General features: G+C 41.3%; 4 protein-coding genes across 10 annotated transcripts in view; 2 read left to right on the top strand and 2 right to left on the bottom strand.

The window, feature by feature from the left end:
• ltbp3 (latent transforming growth factor beta binding protein 3) overlaps nt 1–15021 on the top strand; it is a 34137-nt gene extending 19116 nt beyond the window's left edge. The window contains exons 9-29 of one of the 6 annotated variants that reach the window (XM_085797909.1): nt 89–102; nt 191–251; nt 556–633; nt 1412–1537; nt 2719–2850; nt 2945–3073; nt 3245–3364; nt 4557–4679; nt 4782–4904; nt 5065–5184; nt 5590–5718; nt 5871–6041; nt 6335–6415; nt 6662–6790; nt 6917–7054; nt 7148–7288; nt 10649–10777; nt 12321–12482; nt 12571–12660; nt 12765–12893; nt 14065–15021. In XM_085797909.1, the coding sequence (XP_085654035.1) occupies nt 89–102; nt 191–251; nt 556–633; nt 1412–1537; nt 2719–2850; nt 2945–3073; nt 3245–3364; nt 4557–4679; nt 4782–4904; nt 5065–5184; nt 5590–5718; nt 5871–6041; nt 6335–6415; nt 6662–6790; nt 6917–7054; nt 7148–7288; nt 10649–10777; nt 12321–12482; nt 12571–12660; nt 12765–12893; nt 14065–14216 (2477 nt within the window). In that variant the 3' untranslated portion in view covers nt 14217–15021. Of the gene's footprint in view, nt 1–88; nt 103–190; nt 252–555; nt 634–1408; nt 1538–2718; nt 2851–2944; nt 3074–3244; nt 3365–4556; nt 4680–4781; nt 4905–5064; nt 5185–5589; nt 5719–5870; nt 6042–6334; nt 6416–6661; nt 6791–6916; nt 7055–7147; nt 7289–10648; nt 10778–12320; nt 12483–12570; nt 12661–12764; nt 12894–14064 lie in introns of all 6 variants that reach the window. The other 5 variants (XM_085797908.1, XM_085797912.1, XM_085797913.1 and 2 more) reach the window with 5 other exon arrangements.
• LOC146974478 (leucine-rich repeat neuronal protein 4) overlaps nt 1–26885 on the bottom strand; it is a 236219-nt gene that overhangs the window by 34117 nt on the left and 175217 nt on the right. The gene's annotated exons all lie outside the window — the stretch shown is intronic.
• On the bottom strand, nt 16621–22198 carry taf6 (TAF6 RNA polymerase II, TATA box binding protein (TBP)-associated factor). The gene is made up of 15 exons (XM_085797922.1): nt 21986–22198; nt 20492–20649; nt 20272–20358; nt 19995–20148; nt 19854–19910; nt 19647–19766; nt 19373–19494; nt 19100–19177; nt 18888–18989; nt 18601–18783; nt 18348–18422; nt 18141–18266; nt 17700–17873; nt 17278–17469; nt 16621–17184 (listed from the first exon to the last, which is right to left on the bottom strand). Exons 2-15 carry the CDS (start codon nt 20645–20647, stop codon nt 16894–16896), a joined length of 1917 nt encoding a protein of 638 aa, XP_085654048.1. The 5' UTR covers nt 20648–20649; nt 21986–22198; the 3' UTR covers nt 16621–16893.
• Nucleotides 22433–25663, top strand: mrps31 (mitochondrial ribosomal protein S31). Of its 2 annotated transcripts, none has more exons than XM_085797933.1 (7): nt 22433–22599; nt 23297–23758; nt 23879–24031; nt 24119–24262; nt 24357–24430; nt 25030–25170; nt 25270–25663. In XM_085797933.1, the coding sequence occupies exons 1-7, from the start codon at nt 22493–22495 to the stop codon at nt 25503–25505; spliced, it is 1317 nt and encodes a 438-aa protein (XP_085654059.1). In that variant the 5' UTR covers nt 22433–22492; the 3' UTR covers nt 25506–25663. The 2 variants fall into 2 exon arrangements, with proteins under 2 accessions (XP_085654059.1, XP_085654058.1); XM_085797932.1 differs by having other exon boundaries at nt 24354–24430.

Here is a 26885-nt window from a genome sequence, read left to right as displayed (position 1 = left end):
TGCCCGAAATAAACAAACAAACAAACAAACAAATAAATAAATAAATACATTTGTGGTTGTAATAAAATTATCTTTGTTTTTCTTTCAGAAGCAAAGCGGCCGGTAAGACAGTATTCCTGTTTCCAATGCCATAAAATAGGTGGTTTATTAAAAAAGTTGTTGTGAGATCTGATCGACTCTTGTCCATCAGGAGAGGCCACCAGAGACAACGACCCCTGTGCAGCCTCCCACCAGCAGTCTTCGTGTTCCTGGTAAACACACCTCCAATATAACCAGTCAGACAGATGTTTACTCCACAACTCCAGTGAATAGAACATGTTGAGACGCAAGTGAAGATTTGTTTGCTACTGGTGCTTAATGTAATGTGTGTGTGTGTGTGTGTGTGTGTGTGTGTGTGTGTCTTGCTGCTATCTGCAACATGAGTACAAGTGTAGAAAAAGGTTCTCCCACGTGTGGGCGAAGACAAAAAAAAACAAAACACCAGGGCTAAAGTTCAACATGTCATATTCCCTCCTAAAGTCTGTCCACTTCATCTGTCTTCTGTTGGATCCACAGTTGCTAAACCCACCCCTCCGACAATCATCCGAATGACCCTCGGCAATGACCCCCTCGAAACACAGACTAAAGTCTTGCGTGAGTTCCCTGCAAACCTCAAACTGACTTAAACACCTATTCTGGTTCATGGTTCATGCACCGTTAAAAAAAACCCTGGAAATTCAAGCTCTCCACATTCCCCAGTAAGAGAAGATGTGTAGTGAGCTTTGGGTCCATCTCTCATGAATGACATGTTGACTTTCTCCAATTAATACTCTACACTGAGACAGTCCATAAAATAATAATCAAAATGGAAAGCAGATCTAAGGTCAGGTCAACACTAAGTTAATTCTCCTCAGACGCATGCTTCTTTAATGGTTAACTGACTCGTTTGGACACTTTGGATGTTGTGAGCAATCAGCCATGAAGCATGAACCAGTCTTAAGGCTATGTTCACATTGTGCAATAACTACATCATGTCCTGCTGGTATTTAAAAGTAGGGTATGTGTTAAGTGACTTCATTTCCATTAAAGAAGAAAAAAATTGACCAGAATTACAAACCCAAACTGGTCTTTATTTGGGAATGAAGTGAAGAATTGCTCTATTTTTTCTACTGTTACAGCGCTCTCAGTCTGTAACGCCTTGTGTGTTCATATGTCTGACTGACGCCTCTCATTGGCTTTCATATAAAGTTGAACAGTGTGAACATGGCCAAAGATAGAAGAACTTAGGTATAGCATGGATACCATAAGCTTGATATATATATATTTCTAATAATATAAATACACATATACATGTGTGTATCTATGTATTTATATGTATGCATGTATAAATATATATGATGCTGGTCCACTCTGTGTCCCCTCCTTGAAGCAGAGACAGATGAATGTAGGCTAAGCAGGAACATTTGTGGTCACGGAGAGTGTGAGATCAGCCTGAACGGCCACATCTGTCACTGTCACCCTGGCTACCATCTCAACCCGCAGAGGAACATCTGTGAGGGTAAGAGGCGATGGTAGAGACGGTGGATAGAGGAGGTGCAGGGATGGGACGGTGATTAATACCGATGAGAAATTTCTCATGAAGTTTCTTACGCATGTCTTTTCCCTGACAAACACGTGTCACTGATTCCAGGAAACTGTTGTGTTATATTGTTGGTATCCCACAAGTCTTTACCTCTCGTAGACAGATGAGAAATTAAAAGGCAGGTACAGGCCTACAGATGTTTTTATGCCTCAGCACCAGGTTGACCACATGTACGCCATATGTTCTCACAGACACAATAGCTTTAACAGAGCTAATTTAAATTTGACACAAACATTCACAAGGTCTCACTACTGTAGGTCACTGTGATCTCAAACACATGATTTGGGCCTTTTTAAACTCAACAGTTTCACAACACCTCATGGGGATCCCTTCAAATTCTATATAAATATCCACTTAGACTCAAGGTTGAACTGATTAAAGGTCAAGGTCCCTGTGACCTCAGAAAACTATTTATAGCCATTACTCAATTATGACAAAATATCACACAAGCGTTTGATATTTATACGACACTGTAGTCTGTATGTAATGTAGTCTGAAACTAGTCTGAGTTGCAGAGGCATACGATAGTTCCTAAATTGAGTGGTTCTTATTAAACTCTATTAATATTTGGCTTTAATAAACATGTGTGCTCATCATGTGGACTGCTATTCAGCCTGACATAATGATGGGATATGAGGGAGCTGTTTTGGTTTGAGAAAATATTTTGGCTCAGAGACCACAAATTTCTATCCTGTGTTTTAAGAGCTTGACCTACATTAGGATATCATGTCTTTTAAAGTCCCACAATTTTAAGCGGTGCGGTACTGCTTTTAGAAACTTTACTTTATTTGCAACATTTACATATTTGCAACATGTTTTATTAAAATAAGATGTGTAAGAAGAGCAGCTATAAGATAGATGTCTACTAAAGCTGTTAACCTCTCTGCATCTGGTAGTGAGTTAGAGGCTGTTGATCTAATACATGACTGTCGCTAAAGGAATGATGTTGAGTGATGACAACTACTTCCTGGAATCAGAGCAATGTTTCCTCTGAGCTCTGTGCCTCTCTCTTGACTCTCTGTAATATTCAACACTGTTTGCATCATGTTGCATCACATGTAATTCTATCTTTCTTAATTGTCGCTCCTCTTGTCCAGATGACAATGAATGTGAGTCAGAGCCGTGCGGCCATGGCAGAGGCCTTTGCGTCAACGTAGAAGGAAGCTACAAATGCCACTGTCGTCAGGGCTATAAACACATGGTGCAGCATGGGAGACTTAAGTGCGTAGGTGAGTTAGGCTGAGTGACCTTTGTGCTAAAATGTTATCTTTTTCCCCCTCATTTCTCAGATCTTGCGCTGATGTTATCCCCTCTGTTTTGCAGATGTGAACGAATGCTCTAAGCAAGACATCTGTGGTGTTGGAGGCCAGTGCATAAACCTGCCCGGTTCTTATAAATGTGAATGTCACATCGGGTTTAGGAGCAAGTCTCACCGTCATCCAGTCTGTGAAGGTACAAAGACACTGATTATTATGACATTATGGACATTATGGCCGCTGACTGTCCACTGACAAACACTTATTATATGTGTGCTGTTGCAATACGCTTGTGTCTGTTCTCTGCATGTGTTTACTGAATACTTGTGGAGATCCAAACACAGGTATGCGTTCTCCTTCATTGCAGACATAAATGAGTGTTTGAGCCCCGACACCTGTCCCAATGAGCAGTGTGAGAACACACCAGGCTCCTATGAGTGTGTCCCTTGCTTGCCCGGTCATGAGGCCCGTGCTGGCACCTGCTCTGGTGAGTGTGACTCTGCTCTTGCAGCCAGATTCAGCACTTATTAATGGTCAGTGTGCTCCTGAGGGGAGCAAAGGGAGTTTATAGTTCATGTTAATTCAGTCATGTGCTCAGTGTTTAATGAATAAATGTGCTTTTGCATCAGGACAATCAATTTGCAGCAACTTCAGCGAGCTAATCAAAAATAAATATTACATATATGTTTGCACATAACTGAATAATCTTTCAATATAGTAGTAGTGTCCGTGCAAATTCACATTTGTCCAGGTCACAGGCATCTCTAGGCAGTTGAATCAAGTCAATTGGACTTAGTTTTTGTCTTTTTCGTCTCTTAAGTGGCTTCAGGATGGATACGGATGAAGCCACTTGGATAAGGGGTGGAATGTCTTCAAGAAGTCCAGTTGAATTGATTCAATGGGCTCTATGCACAGCTCCACTACTTCCTGAACTTAATGCTGCTCCTTTGTTTCCTGTCTTACATTATCGGACAAACTGATTAATCCAGGTGTGTCTGACCATTGTGACTACTCAGACACACCTGGATTAATGAGTTTGTCCAATAATGTAAGACAGGGAAACAAAGGAGCAGCATTAAGTTCAGGAAGTAGTGGAGCTGTGCATAGAGCCCATTGCCTAGTAGAGATATAGTAGTAGTAGTAGTTTCTTTCGGTCATATGCACATCAAACAATCACAGTCAAACAATCATCATCAATCTTCCTTCCAGACTATATTAAATCAAACCACAATCAAAGAGTCCATACTAATGGCATACGCCGAAAAGGAATAGGCTGAAGCTGAATTGAGCCTAATATGCCTACCCTTAAATCCTACTCATGTATTAAGCTTTAACTATTCATATTTCAATGATGCCAAGAAAACAAAAAACAAGAAAGATGCCAAACTGCTTATCAAAGTCAAAACATAAATATCATAATAACCCCATAATCCCTCAATCTTTTTTATTTATTTATCTAAAAAAAAAAATCTAATCCTTCAAACAATTTGTCATCCACTTATTCAGTGTTTACAGATATTTGGGAAATTTCTCATTTATTTCATATGAATAAATCATATGAAATATGTTAGTATCACTATTGACCAACTCAATAATGTGATTTCAATATTGTGAATCTGTGGTGTGATGATAATAGTGACAATACTAATGATGAATCGTCCTCCCCTGTGTTTCATCAGACATTGACGAGTGTCAGAAACCTGGCATCTGTCCTAACGGCCGCTGTGAGAACCTCCTTGGTACCTACCGCTGCCTGTGCAACGAGGGTTTCCTTCCATCTGCAGACAGCAAGGGGTGCAGTGGTGAGTAATGTGTGTCTAACCTTTAGATAAGGACTCACTGAAGAAGTGGTGTTCAGCTGGTTCACACAGGTCGTGTTTTTCCTCTCTCTCTCTCTCAAACAGACATTGATGAGTGTGAGGATGTCAGGCTGTGTGCTTACGGCCTCTGCATCAATACAGAAGGCTCCTTCCAGTGTCAGTGCTACCCGGGATACCAGCGCACACAGGAAGGCAGCCACTGTGAAGGCATGAATTATTCAGTAAACCACAGTGCAATTATTTAGCACCTTATTATTGCTTATTATTGTCACTTGATAAGCCAGTCAAAGTAAGGCGTGACAGCATTCACTATGGCTTTGACAGCTCTACATTATTGCATTGCTTTTTTTTATTCCCTTCCCTTCAGATATCAACGAGTGTGAGAGGCCATCAAACTGTCAGAGGGGCCACTGTATCAACAGCATGGGCTCGTACCACTGCAAGTGTCAGAAAGGCTACGTTCTGATTGGAGGCAGGAGATGCCAAGGTCAGTCTCTTCAAACCTTAAAGGTCAGACCACTATCAGAAAACAAGGTGCTGTGTGTGGATTATTACCAGGAACTAGTCGCTGACTCAAATCTTTGCTTTTTTTATAGAATCTATATTTTCATACAGATTCAGTTTTTTATATTTTCAACATCTTTCTGAGGTTCTCAGGATAAATACTCACTCAACACTGATAGGTTTAATCTAGACACCTTGCAGAGATACTGTAGGTGTTTGCATTCTGGGATTTAAAATAAAAAGCAATGTACAATACAGTGGACAACCTACACTATTGCTTTTTCAATTACCAAATGTGAGAAAAAAATAAGTTGTTGCGAAAAATTGTATTGTATGCACCTCAGATGTTGTTTGGATTGAAACGAAGCCTGTGTGATTCTCCTTTCAGACGTAGATGAATGCACTGTTGACAGAAATCTCTGCCAGCCCTACGGCTCCTGTGAGAACAGACCGGGCTCGTACGTGTGTTCCTGCAATCATGGTTACGTCCTCTCGGAGGACAAACACAGCTGCGAGGGTAAGACTGCTTTACTCTAGACCCACATTCATCCCACAGCTCATAAAAACCAACAATTAAAATCATAAATTATCACATAATTTATTCTATGTTGCTTTAGAGCAGTAAATCAAAAATGGTGAGCCCATTTCATCTGATCTATAATCCTGCAGCAGTTCGAGTGATAACGGATGAGAAGAAGGAGTGCTACCTGAACCTCGACGACACCGTGTTCTGCGACAGCGTCCTGGCCACCAACGTCACCAAGCAGGAGTGTTGCTGCTCCATTGGCGTGGGGTGGGGAGACCACTGCGAGATTTATCCTTGTCCCGTCTCCCACACAGGTACAGCTCCCACAATGCATTGTACTGTGCACATATACAAGTAAACTCTCATTAAGTTCATAAATCAGTTTATCGGTTGTCCTATAGCTTGTTGAATATGTCGTCTGTTAAGGTGCTGGAATGACTGTTGCTCATTTTGACATTAGGATCGCAAACTTCAACAAATTGAATTTGTGTTGTGTAGAGTTCATCAGTGCTAAATGCATGCAAGCTTAAATATAAAATATTACTGTAGTCATGAACAGTTTCTAAATCTTATGTGCCATTTATTAAACTCCTCCTTCTTCACGCAGCTGAGTACAGCTTCCTGTGTCCAAACGGCCCAGGTCTCTATTATGAAGAAAGCATCCAGTACAGCCTTCCTGCCTTCCATGGTACATTTTACACATCACAATGATACAGATATTCTTATATTTTTATGATAACACTGAAATGATCACAGTAGCACCGGATTTAAAAACATGTTTACTTTTCCCTGTCCCTTTACTCTTTGCTTTCAGCTGCTTTTGTTTACTGTTGCAGTGACTCATGAGTTTGGTTAAACCATCTCTTACCATAATTAACCCCTGCACCCTCATCAGCTGTTACTGAGAACAGGTTTATTCCTCCCTCCCCTGCAGACATCGACGAGTGTGCCTTGTTTGCTGATGAAATCTGCAAGAAGGGTCACTGTGAGAACACGCTGCCGGGCTACGAGTGCTACTGTCAACAGGGTTTCTACTACGACTCCAACCTTCTCGAGTGCATCGGTAAGGGGATTCCATACACAACATAAAATACCACCTCAGAGGTTTCCCCCCAAAAAATTTAATTCAATAAAATCCGCTTTGTGACAGATTCATGTTGCTCTTTATGTATGTCTGTTTTCCCTCCAGATGTGAACGAATGCCACGAGGAGTCTCTGTGTACTAACGGTCAGTGCGTTAACACTGAGGGCTCCTTCTACTGTAACTGTAAACCCCCCTTGACTCTGGGCTCCAACAAGAAGATGTGTGTGATGGCCACAGTGGCAGGTGAGTAAACTGTTAACCCCTCCCGTTCATCTACGTAGGTGCTGGATGAGTTAATCTCAACGTTGATCCCTTAATGACCTCTATGTTGTACAGACGTGAATGAGTGTGAGGACCCGGCCAACTGTAAGAACGGGCATTGTGTGGACACCCCAGGGTCGTATTACTGCTTCTGCCCCCCACCCTGGACCCTGGCCACTGACCGTAACAGTTGTGTGACTCCTGAGGAACAAGCTGGTGAGTGCAGAGACAAGTGAAACAAAATAAATCATAGTGTTATTGTGGTGTACTGTATGTAACATACAAAAGTGATTTCAGCACCAAAGAAGGTGAGTGAATCTACTAACCAACATGTTGATGACACAGATGAAATATTTTGACCATGGACACGCTGAATCAATTCACACACTTCACTTGGCTGAAGACGATCTTTTTATTTTTTACCAACATTCATCAGGTGGTACTGTACATCACAGAGGAACAACCATGAAAGTATTTTGTACACTTTTAACTGAGAGAGTATTATGGTCTACCTGAGATAAACCACACAAATCGCTCATAGCCACACACAAGGAATTAATATTTACATTTCTGTAAACCAGTTTTTAACTTGAATTTAGGTTAAAGATCGTAAATAGACAAAAGTAAACATTTAAAATGCACAGACTGTAGAATAACACATATGAACATGTCTTGTTTGGTAATGAAGTTCAGTTCGCACATTTGTCGTAGCTTGATGAAACATTTAGGACCACTGGAATGAAACAGATGTTACTTATACTTTGAGTGGCTGAGAAATTATTAAGACTCATTCTTTAATAATCTTTGCTGCCTGACTTGCTTGGTGCATTCATTTTGAACAGTTGACCCTGATCGGCAGGGGTTACTTTGTTCTCAGTTATAAATAAAGCTTTTTATGATAGCGGTTCGAAAGCTGAGTGCAGTGATGCAATTTTGTCACAAAGTTTCGGCTCTGGTTCTGTTCTGAGCATTTTTTGTGGCTATAAGTGGCTTTTTGTTCGGTTGATAGTGGATCAATAGACTGCCCTGTTTGTTATGGTGTGGTCTTTGCTAAAGTTGCTACAACTAGAGAAGCTAGCGGTTAGCAGACTTCATCTCTTGAGGGGGGGGTCTAACTCGGTGTTGCGGTGCGTTGGACCATGGGTTAAACATACACCGGAATATCCCTTTAAACGTCACAACAGCATCAGACTCTCCCTTCATGTGTGGATGTGTATGTATGGAGTGTGGATCGGCCTGCAGAACACCTGCTGTCCTGCTGCTCCATGATGGATGGTACCTTGACAGGTGTGATATAGAGGAACAGTGCAGCCTCCTGAATCCATGTGGTGAGTTGTTGTTGGCCAAACGCCACGCTGGATCAAAGGAGGAGTAGTTTTTGTCGTTGCTTTATGAAAAAAAAAAAAAAACTTTTTCTTTTTCTGGTCGTGAAGATGAAAAGAGAAGTGGAAGTCAGCTGGTCACCATGTAATGCTTTGACCTAATCACTGAGTCAGGGTGGAGAACTCTGTGTTAGACTTGGACTGAACATTTTCCTCGTCATGGCCAGATGTTGCAGACATGTATTTAAATCTCCATCGTCTCCCTGACTGAACACAAGGCGGCTGCAGTGGTGACGTAGAATGACTCTCAGGTGGATACATTATGAACGTAGTTTGTATGAAGTGCTGTATGGTGAACTTTTATTTACTTGTCAGCTCTTTAGTTTGTCATAGTTATGGGCGCAGATGATTATTTATAATTTGTTTGTTTTTTATAGTCAAGTGTTTGCTAAAGAAGTTTGTATCTGAGTCTGGAAGAGTTTTGGACAGGAATCAGTACCTTGTGGTTCTGTGCCTCAAAAGACCTGAAAGGATCTTATTCCAGGTGCAGAGGTGCAACAGCTCAGAGTGGTTTTGACAGTGGTGGCTGCTTAGGGATATTTACTGTGTCACAGTCCAGGGGCTGCATCCTTCAAAACCCTCATTTGAAGACCAATGATGCCACAGGGACACAACAGAGCTGTCCCATTTTGAATGCACCCAACCTGTGTGAAGATTCATGGTGCACCTGTGATAAATCCTAAGGCAGCACCTAAAAAAGATAAGAATATGTTGTACTGTTTGATAAATAACAGCCACTAGGGATACATGAGAAATGCTCAGTAGACCTGGCAGTTTCATTTTGGTTCAGCAGACTATAATAACCGCTGTTTAAATTCAGATCCTTAAGGGTTTCTGAGATGTAAAACACAGAAGTAAAATACCGAGACAGGATACAAGATCATTTCTAGTCTTTATGTATGGTTTGGACACAGTCAAAATTGTGTTTCTCCACTGAGTGGTTGCGGCAGGAACATCCACATCGAACTGCTGCTGCGCCTTGTCTGATCGACTTAATGCAGTCTGAGCTCTTGGAAATCTGAAATGGAAAAGATGCAAATGGGGAAAAGCTGTTGGACAAGATCTCTCGTCTGACCTGTTAGTTGGGGATAATTCCTGGGTTCTAGAGAATGCAAAGTACGAATGTCTCTGGTCTCGCTGCTGCCACAGCAACCACGACAAGGATAAATGATGAGAAAATTGAAGGGTGGATGGACACTGATGAGCGTAAAACCAGATTACTGCCACATGCTTTGTCCATTAACCTGTCAATGTGAGAAAGGGCTCGGGGATGACTGTACGCTCCAAGTGGATTACAAGCTTCAGGGACTGAATGAATGTGAATATGGCTTCTTTCCTGTACCGGCCTCGGGCTCTGTCTGGGTTTGGAACAGCTGGATATACAGAAAGAGTTGGAAAACCCAGAGATCCAAGAAAATACAAAACCAAGCGCAAAGCTAAGAAGTAAAGACAGAAACCTAGAGCAGCAAAGCTGAGGCACCGTCCCATATCAGTCTGTTGAATTTCACTCCACCACACAGATCTAATCTTTACCCAAAGAATCCACCAGCTGCTTAATGTCACAGCCCACAGCAGCCTACATGGGATTATCATTCATTTTCTCTGCAAACTGCCTGCAAACATCTTGACAGTAAAGATTCCTTCAGTTGATGTGCTGCTGCAACCAAGCTTCCTGTTTTGCCCTGCGGCCTTTTTCTTTTTTTGCATGAAGCGCAGCCTGGTTGCATGTTAACTAGAGGCCAGCTGCGGTGCGATGCATGACTTAAGCTCCGTGTCTCGATAGTTTTTACAGTTTGAACGAAAACAAGTTGCATGCAACAGTTGTGGTAGAAGCCTAAACAGAAAGCAAATGGGATATAAAGGTGATGGACACAATAACAGTAACCACTGTACATTATTATCCAAGACAATACAATATCAATGTAATAAATGCTGCATCTTAAAAGTTTTTGTTGATGTTGTGTCAGAGTGGTGTTAATTCAACTTTCTGCTACTTTTTAAGGACACAGCCTCAACAATTACCACAGAGTTGATAACACACAGTCACAAGGGGAGTATTTATTTCACGACTATTGTATTGAACATGAATGAATTTGTAGAAAGCGTTTTTGTTACTGTGTCCACCACCTGTCAAGAAGAGCTGGCCCCAAGCAGATGTTCATACTGTAACCAGTGTCTGTGGTGCCCTTTGCAGATGTGAATGAGTGCCAGGACCCCTCGTACTGTAAGAATGGGAGGTGTGAGAACACGCCCGGCTCCTTTCACTGTTTTTGCGACCCTCCCCTCACCTTCAGTGCAGCGCTCAAACAGTGCGTCTATGACGGTGGGTAAAAGAAGCGTCGGCTCACCTGAGCCTGACCAAACCAAATGAGTTCTGGCTTACCTCCACATCTGCCACTCATGTTGCTCCTTTTTGTAATTCCTCCCAGTTTTATGTCCCATCTGGCCTGTACCGGCTTTTTGTTCTACCGTTTCCTCTCTTACCCACTTTTTATAGAGACAGTTTCCCTTTGTGTAGTTATTATTAAGAAGCATACATCGAATGTAGGTATTTATCACACATGAACAACATCAGACAGAGTGAGAATAAGTAAATACTTTTAGCACTTAGCATCTGCATGCCTTGTCTTGTTTTGTTTTTTCAGATCCTATTTGAGCCTCTCTTGTCATGTAGATTATAAAACTGATTTGCTCTGGTAGAGAAAACACAGACAGCTCATGTTTGAACTCACCACTGATCATTTTCTTCTAAATTCTCATCTCTCTAATGTTTTCAGTGACATTGGATCGCTGTTTCTATAGAATAATGTTATCTGTTGAAGTGTGGCGCATTGTTAACACCAGACAAAAACAACACTGAATATTATTAGATTTGATTTTTTGCAATTGTAGAGCAGAAGTGACACACGGAACCACTTTTATTTTAGTCAAACAGCACAGTGCATGACAGATTGGTAACAGATAAATGGACTTTAGATAATTCTGCTCAGAGTTTCTTTGTAAAAAAAAATCTCTGACCATTGAGCTTCCATCTACATTATATCCGTCTGTCACTGGAAACAGGAGGGCTGCAGGACTTTTAGATGATCAGTCTGTCACTGTGATAATTAAGACCAAGTTGCAAGATGCACTGCGCATATTAATACATGCACTTGCCCTACATACATTAACTATATGATGATATATTGTGACATGACCTAGAATATGATAGTGTTGTATTTTAAGAGTCGTTTTCATTTGTATATATCATATGTTTCTATATGAACCCAGTAACTTTGGTAACTAACTAGACTCCATGTGCTTTACAAGCATTATGTGTCTGCATTTATCACTTAGTGTATGATGGAGTGGTCTCATTTCTAGACTGGTTTGGTTGATACTTACTGGACTCCTGACCTCTGTGACCCCCAACAAGCAAATACACATAATAAACATTTTATGCTTTTTACTACTTGGAGTTTTTTAAAAAAAATGTAGAAGAGCATTCAAGTGGCTCTTATAACACCTCAGTGATCAATGTCCATCTTTTCACAGTTTGTTTGAAATGATGATTTTCTTCTAAGCCAAATTCTGCATACCGCCTGTGTTTGACATGCTGTTATACACCTTAGTTGACATTTATTTGACAAGTTAAAAATTAACATTTAGTGTGATCTTTGTGTGTGAACTTTCTCCACTGACTTTCACGCTTAGAAAATATGATATTAATTTTAACTCATCACTGACTGGATGGGATTTTCTCTATTTTATCTAAATGTTATAATGCAAATTAAATATGTTATATGTTATATATAGTATATATGTTAATTATGCTTCAACACAGTTAACTCTTAAGGTCTGTTTTTTTTATTCACTCTTTTACCCAGATCGCACCGCAGCTCACAAGGACGTGTGTTTCCTACAAGTTGACGAGGGCTTGATCTGCAGCGAGCCGAGGAACGGCATGGTGGTGACCTACTCCGAGTGCTGCTGTCACTACGGCCGTGGCTGGGGCCCCGAGTGTAACACCTGTCCACCCAGAAACTCAGGTGAGCAAACCGGCCCCGCTCAGCTCCGACTGCCGACCAGCAGGTTTCCTTCCTGTGAACTGTAAACCCGTTTGTTCTTTGTGTTCAGAGATGTTCAGTCGTCTGTGTGAGATGCATCTGGAGACTGAATCTGATGGGGAGCAGGATTTTCTGGCTGCTTTCGCGAACTACAACCCTGGTAAAAAAAACAAAAAAAAAACAGTTTCTGTGTCAGTGTATCATCGTATGTCAGGTGTTTGCCTCCCACCAACCCTTACTCATTTATCTGACTGTTTGTAACAGGTGACAGCTCAGAGGAGGATTCAGATGAATGTAGCTGTGCAAATGGCCGCTGTGTCCGCTCCTACCTGGGCACCATGTGTGAATGTAACTCAGGCTTTAGGCTGGACCACTCCCGCACCCGCTGTATAGGTTTGTACTTCCTTTATTCTTATTTTTTAAAGTATTTTTTGGGGCTTTATATGCCTTTATTTGATAGGATAGTCAGAGAGAGACAGGTAATGGGGAGACAGAGTGGGGGAATGAAACGCAGCAAAGGGCCGCCAGGGAATTCAAACCGGGGCTGGCTGAAGTGAGCTACAGTGATGAGTCAACCCAGTGAGCTACTATACGACGCCCCATTTTTGGAGCATTTTTGTCCTTTAAAGGGATAGTTGAACATTTTGGCAAATTCGCCTTTTGCCATAATCCCTATATTCATAGGAGTAAGTTCATTACCTTTAATTATCGGTGCATGTTGTTTTGAGATCTGCGGGGCAGAGACGTGAGCTGCTCAGTGAACACAACAGAGGTGAACGGTACAGGTCCCCTGTCCCTCATCAAATACACAATCCAACAACGCCAAAACGCTCTCATGGACAAGTTGTGACCTGCACATTCACCACGCTATGGAATAATAATGTAACATCATGAGATGGAGTTGTTTTTGACGCAAATGCGTAGCAGGAACTACATTCCAGACACGACTGCTGCTTGCTTCATGTTTCATAATGTTACATAATTATACATGATTAATTCATAGCGTGACGAATTTGCAGGTCACAACTTGTCCACAAAAGCGTTTTGGAGTTGGAACCTGTACCGTTCACCTCCATTATGTTCGCTGAGCAGCTCACATCTCCGCCCCGTGGATCTCAAATTAAAATTCAAAGTAATGAACCTTTGCCTGTGACTATTGGATTATGGCAATAGACCCTTTCAGAGAGTATAAACAAAGACAGGTGTGGCTCATTAGAAAACGCTCTGCTATACTAAATGGAATGGAGCCTTAATTAGTATCCTTGGTAACACCTGTATTTGTTTATACTCTCTGAAAGGGTCTATAGGCGAATTTACCAAAATGTTGAACTATCCCTTTAATTGATATGACAGTGGAAAGAGACTGGGGGAATGACACACTGTACAGATCGCCACAGTCGGGAATTGATCCAGTGATTGGACATTGCCAACACGGGACAAGCTCTTATTATATTAGTATATATAGTACAGTAGCGGTGCACGCACAGACTTAACACTGTTTAGTTTCCTGTTTCACAGCCTGCACTCACTGATGGAGCTCGCGACTGTTTTTGTTTTTCTTCAGACATTGATGAGTGTGCAGAGGCCAGGGCTCGTGACAGCCCGTGCAAGAACGCCCGCTGTGTGAACACCGCCGGATCGTTCAAGTGCTTCTGCAAACACGGCTTTGTGCCCGCACGCAGGCCCAACGTGTGCATGCGTCGCAGGGGACGGTAACCTCTGTGTGTCAGTCTGTTTATCCCTGACTAAAGTACGCAAAACACACACAAATACCCCACACATGCTGTACACACACGTCCATCTCGCAGGACAAACATGGGACTGTGTGTTAGGCAGTGAACCTAAAACCAAGTTCTCATCCGGAGCCAAATCATAGGAGTGGCTCGTCTGATAGAACAACACTCTCAGCTCCCCATCTTACATTTAACGAAATAACCAACACAGACAAGGAACGTGTTTGTTTGTTAAACATTTTTGTAATTATTGTTTGTTCGACTGTTTTTTGTTAAGATTAAATTGTGTGCTAAGATTAAATTGTGTGCTAAGAATAAATTGCGTTGATCTTTCAACTCTGAATCTCTGATCTCAAGCCACCTGTTGTTTTGATAATGAAATATGTTGTAGATCGAGATCTATCTGGTTCTCTAGTTGTCTACTACAGCCACTTTTAAAGAACCTTTAAATGTTATTTTATTCCCCTTTACATTCCCACAGGTCCACATTCTGTCATGTTTCATTTCTAAATTGACGTCCTCTGAGTTGTTGACACTGTTAACTTTGCTTTTGTACAGATTGTCCGGTGGATTAACAGTTTCTGTAAGAAAGCTCCCCCTGTTTATTTGTTGATGTTGTTGTTGATATGAGACACCTGAGGTTTTTTTTTGTATAATTTGACATGTGCACCTAAGTGGACTTAAAGCTAGAAAAACAAGGTCATGCACTTAGCAATAAATATAGTGGGAATACTTGCTTATCCCAGGAAAAAAGAAAGAAAGTTTGACATCTGTTGTCGTATTTGCTGCATTAAAGTATTAAGAAAACCAAAGACGCTGTTCAGATGAGAAGAATTCAATTAAAAAAAAAAGAAATGATGTCAACTCATCTTGGATGTTTTTTGTTGTGTTCTGCACACACAGAAGCCTTAGTCAGGGAGGTGACCAAGAACCCAGGGTCGATTCATTTACTAATCCCATCCTTATACAGCGTATTTGACATCATCCTTTGCATTTGCTTTTATTTCAGGGTTCAGTTCTCCCCACAGATCAATGTTTCAAATACTAATATGAAGGGAAATTTGCTTTCACCGCTGCAAGTTTTTATTTCCTGAAACAGATTTGCTCTCCATGGACAAATACGTTTTTAAAAATTGAATTGAAGTGATAGATAGTCCCTTCAGGGCATGCTGACATACTGTAGACACCATAGAGACAATGCCATGAATTGCCTATTCCTCCTATATACCTACATTTCTTCCCTGGTATATACTTTTACTCTCTAATATCTCAACTGACTCTTAACTTCTTGCATCTGTAATTTAACAGAAAAATCAGTGGAGAAGCTCTGATTAAACCATGTCGGCTAATGTTTCCTTTCACTGTAAGTCTGTAAGTGCTTGTGTTCCTCTGCTTGCTGCTCCAGTGCAAGTTCACTGTTGTTGACAGAGGAATTCAACACTTACAACCTGATCTCCCGTGGTCTTGACTGCACTGAGATGTGCGAAGGAGTTAAAGATTGTTTTTTTTCTTCTTCCTAATTTCAGAAAAGAAAATTTGATTTTACTTTGATTTGATATCTGTTTGACTATATCAGAGAAGTGTGTCACAAAATAAAGGCACCGCCTCTGTGGTTGTTAACCAGCAGTGGTGAGGAGGGAGAGAGGATGTCAGAGCCCACAGATAACAAAACCGACCTAAAGAATGGCGTCATCCTGTGGCCTCGTTTTGTTACTACAGCTCCTGTGAGCAGCGGGAAACAGGAACTGGTGCAGTAAAATCCAGCTGTTCTCTCAAACTAAAACAAGTCTTGATTTGAGTGTCAAAGCTGAGTTGGTCCAAACTGAGCCTCAGTGTCCTGTCTTGTCTGTGTGAAAGACTGACATTGCTCAACACTCTGGTGGGAGTTGGAGTGTAAAATGTAATATAGTGCACATTTTATACACAACACACACATCGTGTCTTCCAGGTGACAGTGTTTCCTGTAGATGAAGAATGGTTAGCCCCACATGTAATACTACAATAAACTAAACATCTGTGTCATCCCTCTGTGCAACTAATCACTTACTATTTTACTTAAGATGATTTGACCCCTTTACTTGTTCAATTTTAATTCATACATGGAGGTTATTGTAACTTCAGTGATGTTGGGTCAAACTAAACCAGGCAAGTTTTGAAATGTCTGGTCAACTTTAATAACAGTTATTAAAGTTTTATTAAACCTGCTATGCTTCAAGGCCTTTTGCTGCAATGACTTAATCACAATGTGGATTGAATTGCATGTTTAGGTATTTGTGTTGACATGTAATCATTTCTGAAAGCTGCTGATGACAAACATCGTTAATATTCTACGTTTTATGAAAGTTATTTCTTATAAATTACAATAGACACATAATCACATAATGGAGTTCATACAAAATCTGATTTATTTTAGAGTAAAAAAAGAACATGAAATCAATTAGAATATAAGCTGAAACATTACAGATCTCACAGACTGACCTCAGTTTTCAATGGGCATTAACATATTTACAACATCTGGTCACATTTGCATCAGTCAAGAGTTCAGATATCCCCCGTCTTACCACTCCAGAGTTTAATCCATTCCATTCAGCCCAAACAAAACACCTTGTGTGTTCAGCTGCACCAACATAGTAAAAATCTCTCCACTACCTAAACAAGTCTCAGTGTGGCGACTGTGTGCTTGCTCCCGGAGACTCGGACCGCTCCATCTTCATCCCTGCTTCTAGTGGGGTTGAGGAAATTGAGGTCGGTAGCACGGAGCTCTTAGGCTCCAAAGAGGAGGAGGCAGATGAGGGCAGAGACACCACTATGTACTTCTGCAGAGGTCGCGACCCCGTCAGTCCACCGCCGCCGCCCGACTCCAGTTTGACCAACGGCTGCAGGGTGGAGGTGGCGCTGGGAACGGTGCTGGTCACTGATGAGGCCGACTGGGAGGAGCTGAGGGTGATGACCTGAAGAGACGAAGACGGGAAAAAGAGGGAGAGATGAGCTCGCGGTCTGAGGAGTCGTGGGTTTATGTTTTATTTTTTAGGAAGGTGAAGTACCTGCTGAGTTGAGGCGGCTCCCGCGCTGGTTGCCATGACGATGTACTTTGTTGCCGGGGGAGACGGCTGCGAGGGGGTGCCCGGTCGAGGCGACATCAGGGTGAGGGAGCTTGGCACCTTGATGATGCTGGGAGTGCGAGGTCCCGTCGAACCACTTAACCCACTCTGAGAGACTGAGAGTGTGGGACGAGGCTGCGAGGAAGAGTCATTATTGATTATTGAACAGCTGATCGCTAGTTCACTCACATCGTGCTGCAGAGCTTCACATCAACTCTGAACTGCAAGATTGATGCCTTGATAAATAGATAATATTTCAATGCTTTCATGGCATCTTTATTCCTTTATTGATGGTTTTTTCTGAAACATCAACCCAATTTTTCACTGTTTTTTTAAAATATATTTTCATCGTGTGTCTCATGTACCTGAGTGATTGTTAATGTGGTCCTGTTGACTTGCTGAGCTTGCAATGCTGCTTGAGTCCTGGCTTTCATTACATGAGAGCAAAGCATGGGTCCGAGGTAACCGTAGTCGGTCCGATATTGCTCCACGATGTCGGGCTGAAGTCGGATCTTGGCAATAACACTTGCACAGTGTTTCTTAAACAAAAACACAATTTGTACATATAAAACATTAGATAGATAGATAGATAGATAGATAGATAGATAGATAGATAGATAGATAGATAGATAGATAGATAGATAGATAGATAGATAGATAGATAGATAGATAGATAGATAGATAGATAGATAGATAGATAGATAGATAGATAGATAGAGAACACAACAGAACTGGTCTGATGCCATTTTATCATTAAATGCACTGCCTTTGTTTATAAATGTCTCAGTCTGTGAGAAATGTATTACCAGTAAGAGGCTTTGAACATGGTCAGCTCCTATCTTGTCGATGTTGGAGACCACCGGTCCTTCCATCACTGCTTTGATGCGAGCACCCTCTACAGTAAGCCGAGGAAGGATCAGCGTCTTGATCACCTGCGGAGGACAAAGTCAAGATGTCGGTGATGATGGAAAAGCTTAGAGAAATGATAAAAAGGCGAAGAGAATCACACTCACATCAGGTCCCAGTTCAGCGAGTCCAGCGATGCAGCCGTAACGAGTCGTCCACTGGGTTTTGTCATCCAGCCAACTCTGAGGAAACAAATCCGTTTGGTTGTTATTTAAAGACTGGTGTCAAATTTAAGTGACACATTAATCACCCTTGAATATAATGGACCCAAACACAGGGGATGTGTGGTATCTGTTTCTTCCTCTGGGTCAAGTTTTTCCCTACGCAAAACTTTTCTCTTACCACAGCTCAAAAACCCACCTTAGTAAACGTCTTGGTAATGCGGGACTGGATGTTGTTGGTCGTAGTACTGAAGGTTTTACAACTTTGAGCCATGAGGCGGGCGGCGAAGTCTCGTAGAGCCCAGTGGTTGTCAACATCTGGTCGCAAACACAGCTGCTTACTCACGATACACGTCACCACAGCCGGGATGAGCTCATGCAGCTGCAAATACAGACAGATAGAAATACATTAGACCAACTGGACATGTTGAGATTTGACCCTTAAAACGTCATAATAGAAAACTTTTATATGTTTTCTTCACTCACGTATTTCTCCAAGTACAAAGTGGGATTGTCCATCAGTGCTTTGACCATCCGCATAAGATAAATCAGCAGAGCCAAGTTGTTTTGCACCACATTCACACGAACCTTAAAAAGGAGAGCATCAAGTCAGTTTTCTAAGATGAGATATAACAGGATCTTTAATGTAAGGTGGGTGATCTTTGAGAACAATAGAAAACACAGGAAAAGACACTCACTCCTTCAGAAATAAATGTACTGAATCTTGGAAGCATCTGATACAGTCCAGGATCAGTAGCGATGCTCTGTAGAGCCTCCTGAAAGAGAGAAGATGAAAATATATCATGTATCCAGCAAAAATTATGGGAAAAGTCACATTGTAACAATTATATTCATTGCACTGGCAACTTCCTTTTAACTGCAAAGTGCTGCCGTATATGTATGTCATTTCTTGTCAATACACAATAAGGTCATCACTCAGCTTGTGTAGAATAAAGACAGGCAGAACTTACAGCTCTCTTGGCTTCACAGGAGCCAACACAAGCTTCTGTGATCTCTTTGTAGTAGAGCTGCTGTTCCACAGACAGTTCGTGAGTGCTGCGCGGCTTCAACCTTATTAGACCCTTCTCCTTTCCTGAAAGATGAAGATACAGACATGACATGAAGGTTACTGATATGATCGTTAGGAAGGATTAGGAAAGAAATTGGGAGCAATGAAGGAGGAAGGGAAGAGGAGAAGAACATTGAGGAAAAAAGTGTAGTTTTCATAGAACACATAATACTGACCTTTGCCATCAGCAGCAGTTGCCCCCTGGTTCTTGCCTTGAATCGTAGCGTCCTCCTCCTGACCAGGTTTCACCACTTTAAGGGGCTCTGTAGATTCAGTCTTTTGCTGCTCTTTCGTTGCTAAAACATAGTCAACAGAACTTACTGTTAGATTTCTCCTTCAGCTACTTTCTACGTTTTTACAAGAACATTTCAAACAGGACTCACCTGGTGGTGGATTTTCTGGAATAGACGGCTGCACCCCCTCAATACTTAACCAGTGGGCTGTGGATCAACAGAAAAGTGACACGTGTGAACATACAAACCACACCACCATACAAACACACCACAATGATGTGGACATGTCACCTTTGAGAGACACGTCTAGTGGAACTCTGGGGAGCGGTGTGTTTATAATGTCGCTGAGGTCGACCTCCCTCTCCTCATAGAAATGAAGCTCTCTTCCACCACCACTTGCGAAGCGAAAGGGGATAAACTCTTGCGACTGGAACCCATACAGAGGCTGCAACGAGAGGAGTTCACGCAGAACACAGAAATTAAATTAAATTAAGAAAATACCCACTTCATGCTTACTTACGTACTTTAATAAGGAAATTAAATAGAAAGTATAAAAGTTCTCTCTTACCTCCACATTTTTTAGTTTGAGAGCATTATCTATATCACTGGTGGTCAGTTTACGTCTCTTCCCATGATGCATGAATTTCAGAGCATCCTGTGTAAAGGGAGAAAAAAAAAGAGACTGATTTGAAATATAAAGCGCATGTACGATATGACATAACTTGAGACATTCAAGAGAGTTGTTTCAAAGCAGAAGAAAATATCTGATTAAATCATCTGTGATTTACCTGCGCAATTTCTTTTATTCTGTAGCTGACTTCTTCACTTATGGCAACGCAGCTCTCCTCCTGTAACTGCCCCACTCCAACAGACTCCGCCATGGCCTTCATGGACTCTGTCGGCAGGGTGACCGAGCACTGCTTCTGCCGTCTTTCCTCCGCCATGGCTAATAAAGCACATACGTTTATGAACACCACACCTCATATACACAAGCACATCACACTTATTCAGGAGATTTTTTTTGACTGCAGCCTCATCACATTTTTGTTTATTTGTTTTCTAGTCCTACAAAATTTGAATGGTTCACTAAAAATAGACTTTCAGTGGGTCTGAAATCACATTCTCAGCATACATACATATCCTTAGAGCTACAACAATTAGTTACTTGTTGATCAACGGAAGATTTAATCAACAGATATGAGGAAAAATCTAATGATCATTTATGTCATTAACGCAAAAGTTTAGGTTTAATTTATTGTTCGTAGCTTCTTAGATTTGAAGACTTGTTGCTTTTCTTTGTCTAACATAGCAACATTTGGGAATTTTGGTCAAAACAAGACACATAGGGCATTTTTCAATGTGTGTGAATTTTTTTTGTATATACAGTATAGACAACACAAGTAATCAATTCAGCAAAAAGATTACTTTGACAATAAGCAGAAAAAAGTGAGTTAAACCTATTTTATATAAGGCTTATTATAATAACTGTTCGTTTCTAGATACATTTTGCTGAAAATAAATTTGCGGTGTATGACCAGTTCTGTTCCACTCCAGAGTAAATGCTCGTTAGTTAGCCATACATTTATATGGTCACATAAAGATATATTTTCTAAAAGAAAACAGTACTCACTAACATAAACCCAGGGTTTCGCGGAAATCGATTCAAAACAATAATGCATATCTTAGTCACGCCCAGACCAAGTCACGATCTAGTTTTGAAATATAATATGTAAACTATTTGTAGCAGAACCGAATCAATTAAGGATGCTTGCGATTTTATAATGGAGCAAATTTGCGCATAAATATAATCTAGTTATGCACAAGTCCTGGTTTCACAAACTGACGGATGTGATTTCTGTACGAGATGTTTCATTTCAATATGGACTTGAGGCGCATACTTAAAAGTTTCACGTCTCCGCGTGTAATATAAACATTTACAGGGAATACACATTCTGATTGAAATCTGCTCCAATTCATTGTTATAAATCATGAAAAAATGAACAACTGGGAGTTTTTAATCCTACTTCGTGAGTGTAAACAAACAGTGAGTTACACAGAAAGCGGGTTAACCACTCTGACGGAAAAAACAACCAGCAAGCACCACGCAAGACACATTATGATAATATTCCTTCAGATGCAACTACTTAATTGCAAAATATTTTTCAGCGTTAGGTATAAACCCGCTGGTGATCACATATTTCGTTAAAATCAACTTACAGCAGGTTAAATTTGCTGTATGTTAGCTTCCATGCTAGTAACTTAGCTTCCGTTGACGTTTTTACCTGTGCGAAGTTGTTCTCTCCTTTCAGAGTTCAAGCCGGAACTTATACGAATGAAAACCGTCAATGGTGAGTTTTGCAGCAGTGGTTATTTCGCAAAGCTAATTCATCTCTGTGAATATCCATCTCTTGATTTAAATAACTAACTAATTCGCGGATTGCAGCTGGGACCTCCGGTCGTGAATTAGCGGTTGTATTGAGTCGCCATTTTGAGTCACGTTCTGACGGGTCGTGATCTCGCGAGACTACAATCAATGAAGCTCGAGTAACCGTTTAGTAACTAAGCGTACATTTATTATTGTGTTTTATATGCTAAAACGTGCATTACCACTATAAAATAATTATAAATTGTAAATAGTGATTAATTCGTGTTTTTCATGAGGAAAAAAAATTATCCTTCATAAAAGGGACCCCGGAACCAATGTTACCTTCGAGTTTACGGAGGGGACTGTATTTGGTAGCAACGGACACAGATGTCAGGAGCGTGGAAGGACACTGCAAGAAACCACCATGTATAGATTTTTATTTAGGACGTTGTACACGGCTCGAAATTCTTCAGTCTGCGTGTCTGAGTCGAGTGTGCTGGCAGCTAAATGCGACAAGGCTGCAGTTTTCAGGTGAGTGAAGTGTCTGACCGGACAGGACACACGATGACACCATAGGATGACATTACGTTACGAGTCTGTAAACTCACCGCTGCTTACTGGATAGTGTAGTTTGTCCTGAGGTAAAATCGTGATTTTGTACATCAGAAATAGCTCGAGTGCTGTTACCATAAAGGTTGAGGAAGAGATATTTAGCTAATAGCTTGCCCAACCTGCGCTGGAGGGGCGGGACATGTTGATTGACATCTCTTTGAGCCGGTGAGAGGCGTTAGTGACAGGTCATTTCCATGGTAACCCGCATGTCAAGTTACAGATGGACCCATCACATCCTAATGACAGACAGTCATGTTTCATAATATGTTTATCTTAGCTGCTGTTGTCTGTAATTGACACCGTGGTTTACTTATTGATACTGTATCATATGTTTTGACAGCACAAACCTTTTTCATGTTTACCTTATAAACTGGTAATTAATCACAGACAGTGTAATCTGGAGTAGATCAGGATTATTCTCAGACATGAGAATTATTCTCAGACATGAGAATTCAATCTGTTGTTGAAAATAATATAGTGTCTTATAAATCATGATGTTATTTTGAGACAGCATTGCCCACCCTCAATAGTAACTGGCATGATATTGAATTACATTATCATTGCTCTTACTGTTGTAACCTCGATCATGACTAACTGTGTTTTGCTGTTTTCACAGGGTTGCAAGTGGAGGTGGAGTCAAAGCCATCAGCACAAGTTCAGTCAGACACTGTGAAAAGAAACCTGAAGTTGTCCCTGCTAATCATGACGAGAAAACAGAAGCACACGAAAAGGCTGGCCCAACAGAAAGTCCATCCTTGGCTACACAGAAGGCTGAAGATGGCAGCAAGTTGGCCGAACAAAGCGAGGAGCCTGCGGTGTTGAAGGCAGACGATGGAAGCTCTTCACAGCAGCAGACAGATGCAGCAAAACCGGATCAAGTAAAGACTGATGCAGCTAAGAGTGGGAAGGAGAGTCTCCTTGACCTGCTTGGAGCCATGAAAGTGGAAGTTACTAATAAGAGGAGGCTTAAGATGATGAAAGTGAAGCAAACTCAAGAGCCTCCCCCCAAATCACACCCAGCTGCTATGGAGAGCACCATCAGTATGTTTCAGAAGGCTACAGAGGAGGCTTCACAGAGGTGAGGGGGCGGGGGGGATCGTACCGTTAACCAAGTCATTACCTTTAGAGCTTATCCCAAAGTTGACCGTCATTCTTCATCCACTGATTCCAGCCTCTCTGCTCTCTCTCTGTTTTTCAGCGCCACCTTGGATCCTGAACTGGTTGCAGCTGCATCTGCTGCTGCCTCCACTCTGCCCAACCGCAGCCAGGCCGAGTCTGAGCTGCTGAAGCAGCTACGGCAGCATGAGGCCATCACTGAGGCTCAGAAGAAAGGGGACGTGAACGACCTCGGGTATGTGTCCTTTTTCTGCTGGAGAGTGAAAAGTCCTCATTTTCATGTAATAAACATTAATCCAGCAATATTTTTATGTTCTTTCAGGGTAATTATTGCTGACATGAAAGTAGGAAAGTATCCCAACCGGCAGAACGCTTGGCGGTCTAACCAGATCCAGTTTGATGATGATGGGCGAGGATACAAGAGGGACGGAGGAATCACTTCTGAGCTGGACGGTGTTCGATCAAAGTAAATACTTTCACCACATCTTTACTCAGATAGGTTTTGAGATGGACTGTGCATTTGTGTGTTTTAATGTTTGGTTTATATTATTTTTTAGCAGGACCTTGCTCAGAGTGAAAAGACTCAACATCTTCTCCCCCATTACTGATGAGGATGGAGCTGAATCAGCAGTTTGTAAGAATGAATTTTGATTTTAGGCCACGGTTGTTGATTATGTTTGCTCCCATGTGGATGTTTTATGGTGTCATATTAATCCTCTGTGTCGTCAGCAGAGGTAGCAGGAGGCTTTGCTTCCTTTTTGATTGTATAGCACGATATCACTGTGAGGTAATCCCTCCAAATTTGGCACAAATGTTCACTTGGACTCAAGCATGAACTGATTAGATATTTGTTTTCACACATCACTGTGACCCCATAATACACGTTTTTGAAAGTTCATGTTGGAATTATGACAAAATTTCACACTAACGACCAATTTATTTACTGGGTAAAGCAATTTAGGTTCAAAAGTTCAAAGATCAACTTCTGCAAAACACTTTTATGGCAGTTATTCAAAGCTTCAGGAAGATCATATTGGGTCATATACTGTGCCAGGTTCGTTAAGTTTGGCTGCCAACCTTGAAACTGAAGTAATTGTATAGATAGGAGGCTATGCTGTTGTGTTCACTTTCATTAGTACCTGTTGTTATTGACTGTTATCATGCGGTTTGCCCCTGTTTCTCTTTTGGTTTAAACTTTATTGGCACATTTACTAATGATACTTGTATTTTCAGCACAGCCAACTCTATGGGACATGGACCTTGCTAACCAGTTGGCTCTGTCGGTCAACAATTTGCCACGCAACACTCTTGAGGAAATGATCCAGTGGACCAAAGAGGGGAAAATGTGGCAGTATCCAGTCAACAATGAAGCTGGTGAGTGATGAATGCGGTATTTTTATGCTCACTATGAGACAGGAAAAATAAGGTTTGTCCAAGGGTTGTACTGACAGTGTCTTCTTGCTCTTACATCAGGCCTGGAGGAGGAGGCCAGCGTCCCGTTTCATGAACACATCTTCCTGGAGAAACACTTGAGCGAGGGGTTTCCCAGTCAGGGACCAGTGCGTCACTTCATGGAGCTGGTGGTGGCCGGTCTGTCCAGAAATCCCTACCTGACTGTGCAGCAGAAGAGGGAACACATTTCCTGGTTCAGAGACTACTTCCACAGCAAAGAGGATGTCCTCAAGGAGGCTGAGGTTTACCTCAAGTGAACTTTATAATTAATAATTTTTTTCAACAGGTATGGACTGAACACATAAAAGCAAGACATGTTTTCCCAGCAGGCATTTCCACGGTGGAAGAAAACTGAAGGCAGGAAGTGAAATGTTGCTTGTATTAAGTATACAATCAATATAAAACAACAAAGATACTTTGACTTTTTTGCTCATTTCAGTCATCCACATTTACTGGTGATTTTGTTCACGCTGTATTTGAATAGTCCAGTGTTAATGCAGACAATCAACCAACTATTATGTATCAATGGTGTGGTGATACTGTTGCACAAAAAGACATTTTGATTTTCAGTGTCTGGGATTCCTACGGTGGCCCTGAGAGTTCAACATAGAGAACACACAAATTCACAAAAGCACTGCAAATTAAGAAAACATCTCGATCAATTTGACAACACATAGATTAACACAACAGAAGTGTTTGCAGGGGATAATAAAAGGTAATGAGCACTTATTATTCAATGCTCATGACTCATGAATGAAGTTAAAAGCATCGAATAACAAGAGGATCCAAGCAAGTTCATCACTTTACTTTTATTTTGCCTAAAATGTGTTGGAGAGAAAGAAAGGAAAGTCATGGAGAGGATGACAGGAACCATAGGACCTTAACTTGTGCCCTCACTCCCACACTTGTATCTGGAAACACTTACTTTGTGTTGTAGGACTGAATTTGCAGTGGTTGTGTGTTTGCATGTGTTTTCTGTGTGTTGAGCTCAACGTAGATGTTGTAGATTTTGCAGAAATAATTGTCGGCAGTCACATCAGCGCTGTAGTTTTTGTGGTATACCGGTGTATGGAGTAATGCACAAATACACTGTTCAACTTGATTAGGTATGTTAGGTTGCATACAAAAACAACAGTAGACTTTTAAGTTTGATGGATTGATATGACCTCACATTCAAAGAAAATAGATTTGATCAAAATATTTTTTTGCGTTCTCTTGAGTGTCGAGGGTCATTCAAACAGCAGTAATCATGATTAATGGTGTTTTTCCAGGCGGGAGAACTCGTGTGCAACATGTAGAACCTCAGCGCAGGGTTACAGTAGGAGTGTATTTAGACCTTGAACCCCATGCACTTTTCAAGGGAAGTGCTTTTAAAGTTAAAAAACATGTTAACAATGTACCACACGGATTCCTTCTGGTCTAAAAACACCCATGGCAATCTATTGTCTGAGAAAGTATGTGGAAACAGAGAGCTTGACATTTTAAAGTGCCCCATTTCCACATTTTGTTCACTTTTCCTTAAACACAGCCGGGATTGGCATGATAAGATTTTGGCAACATTTCCTCTCTTATATGTGTGTGTGAACTGTAAAAAAAAGAAAGGGAAAAAAAAGTACAAAAAATGTGTGTGGAAAGAC

This window comes from Trachurus japonicus, chromosome 14, assembly GCF_045865225.1.
Source record: "Trachurus japonicus isolate A0001 chromosome 14, Traja_1.0".
NCBI lineage: Eukaryota > Metazoa > Chordata > Actinopteri > Carangiformes > Carangidae > Trachurus > Trachurus japonicus.
The sequence above is the reverse complement of the archived record's forward strand: the minus strand, read 5'-3'. Positions and strand labels throughout refer to the sequence as shown.

Excerpts from the sequence above, each read along its gene's own strand:
- taf6 (XM_085797922.1), bottom strand. The coding sequence starts at position 20,647 with ATGGCGGAGGAAAGACGGCAGAAGCAGTGCTCGGTCACCCTGCCGACA. Across the intron at positions 19,767-19,853 it reads TCCAGAAAATCCACCACCAG|CAACGAAAGAGCAGCAAAAG; the intron begins GTGAGTCCTGTT and ends ACTATGTTTTAG. Across the intron at positions 19,178-19,372 it reads CCTGTGAAGCCAAGAGAGCT|GAGGCTCTACAGAGCATCGC; the intron begins GTAAGTTCTGCC and ends TCTCTCTTTCAG.
- mrps31 (XM_085797932.1), top strand. The coding sequence starts at position 22,493 with ATGTATAGATTTTTATTTAGGACGTTGTACACGGCTCGAAATTCTTCA. Across the intron at positions 22,600-23,296 it reads GACAAGGCTGCAGTTTTCAG|GGTTGCAAGTGGAGGTGGAG; the intron begins GTGAGTGAAGTG and ends CTGTTTTCACAG. Across the intron at positions 24,032-24,118 it reads GGGGACGTGAACGACCTCGG|GGTAATTATTGCTGACATGA; the intron begins GTATGTGTCCTT and ends ATGTTCTTTCAG.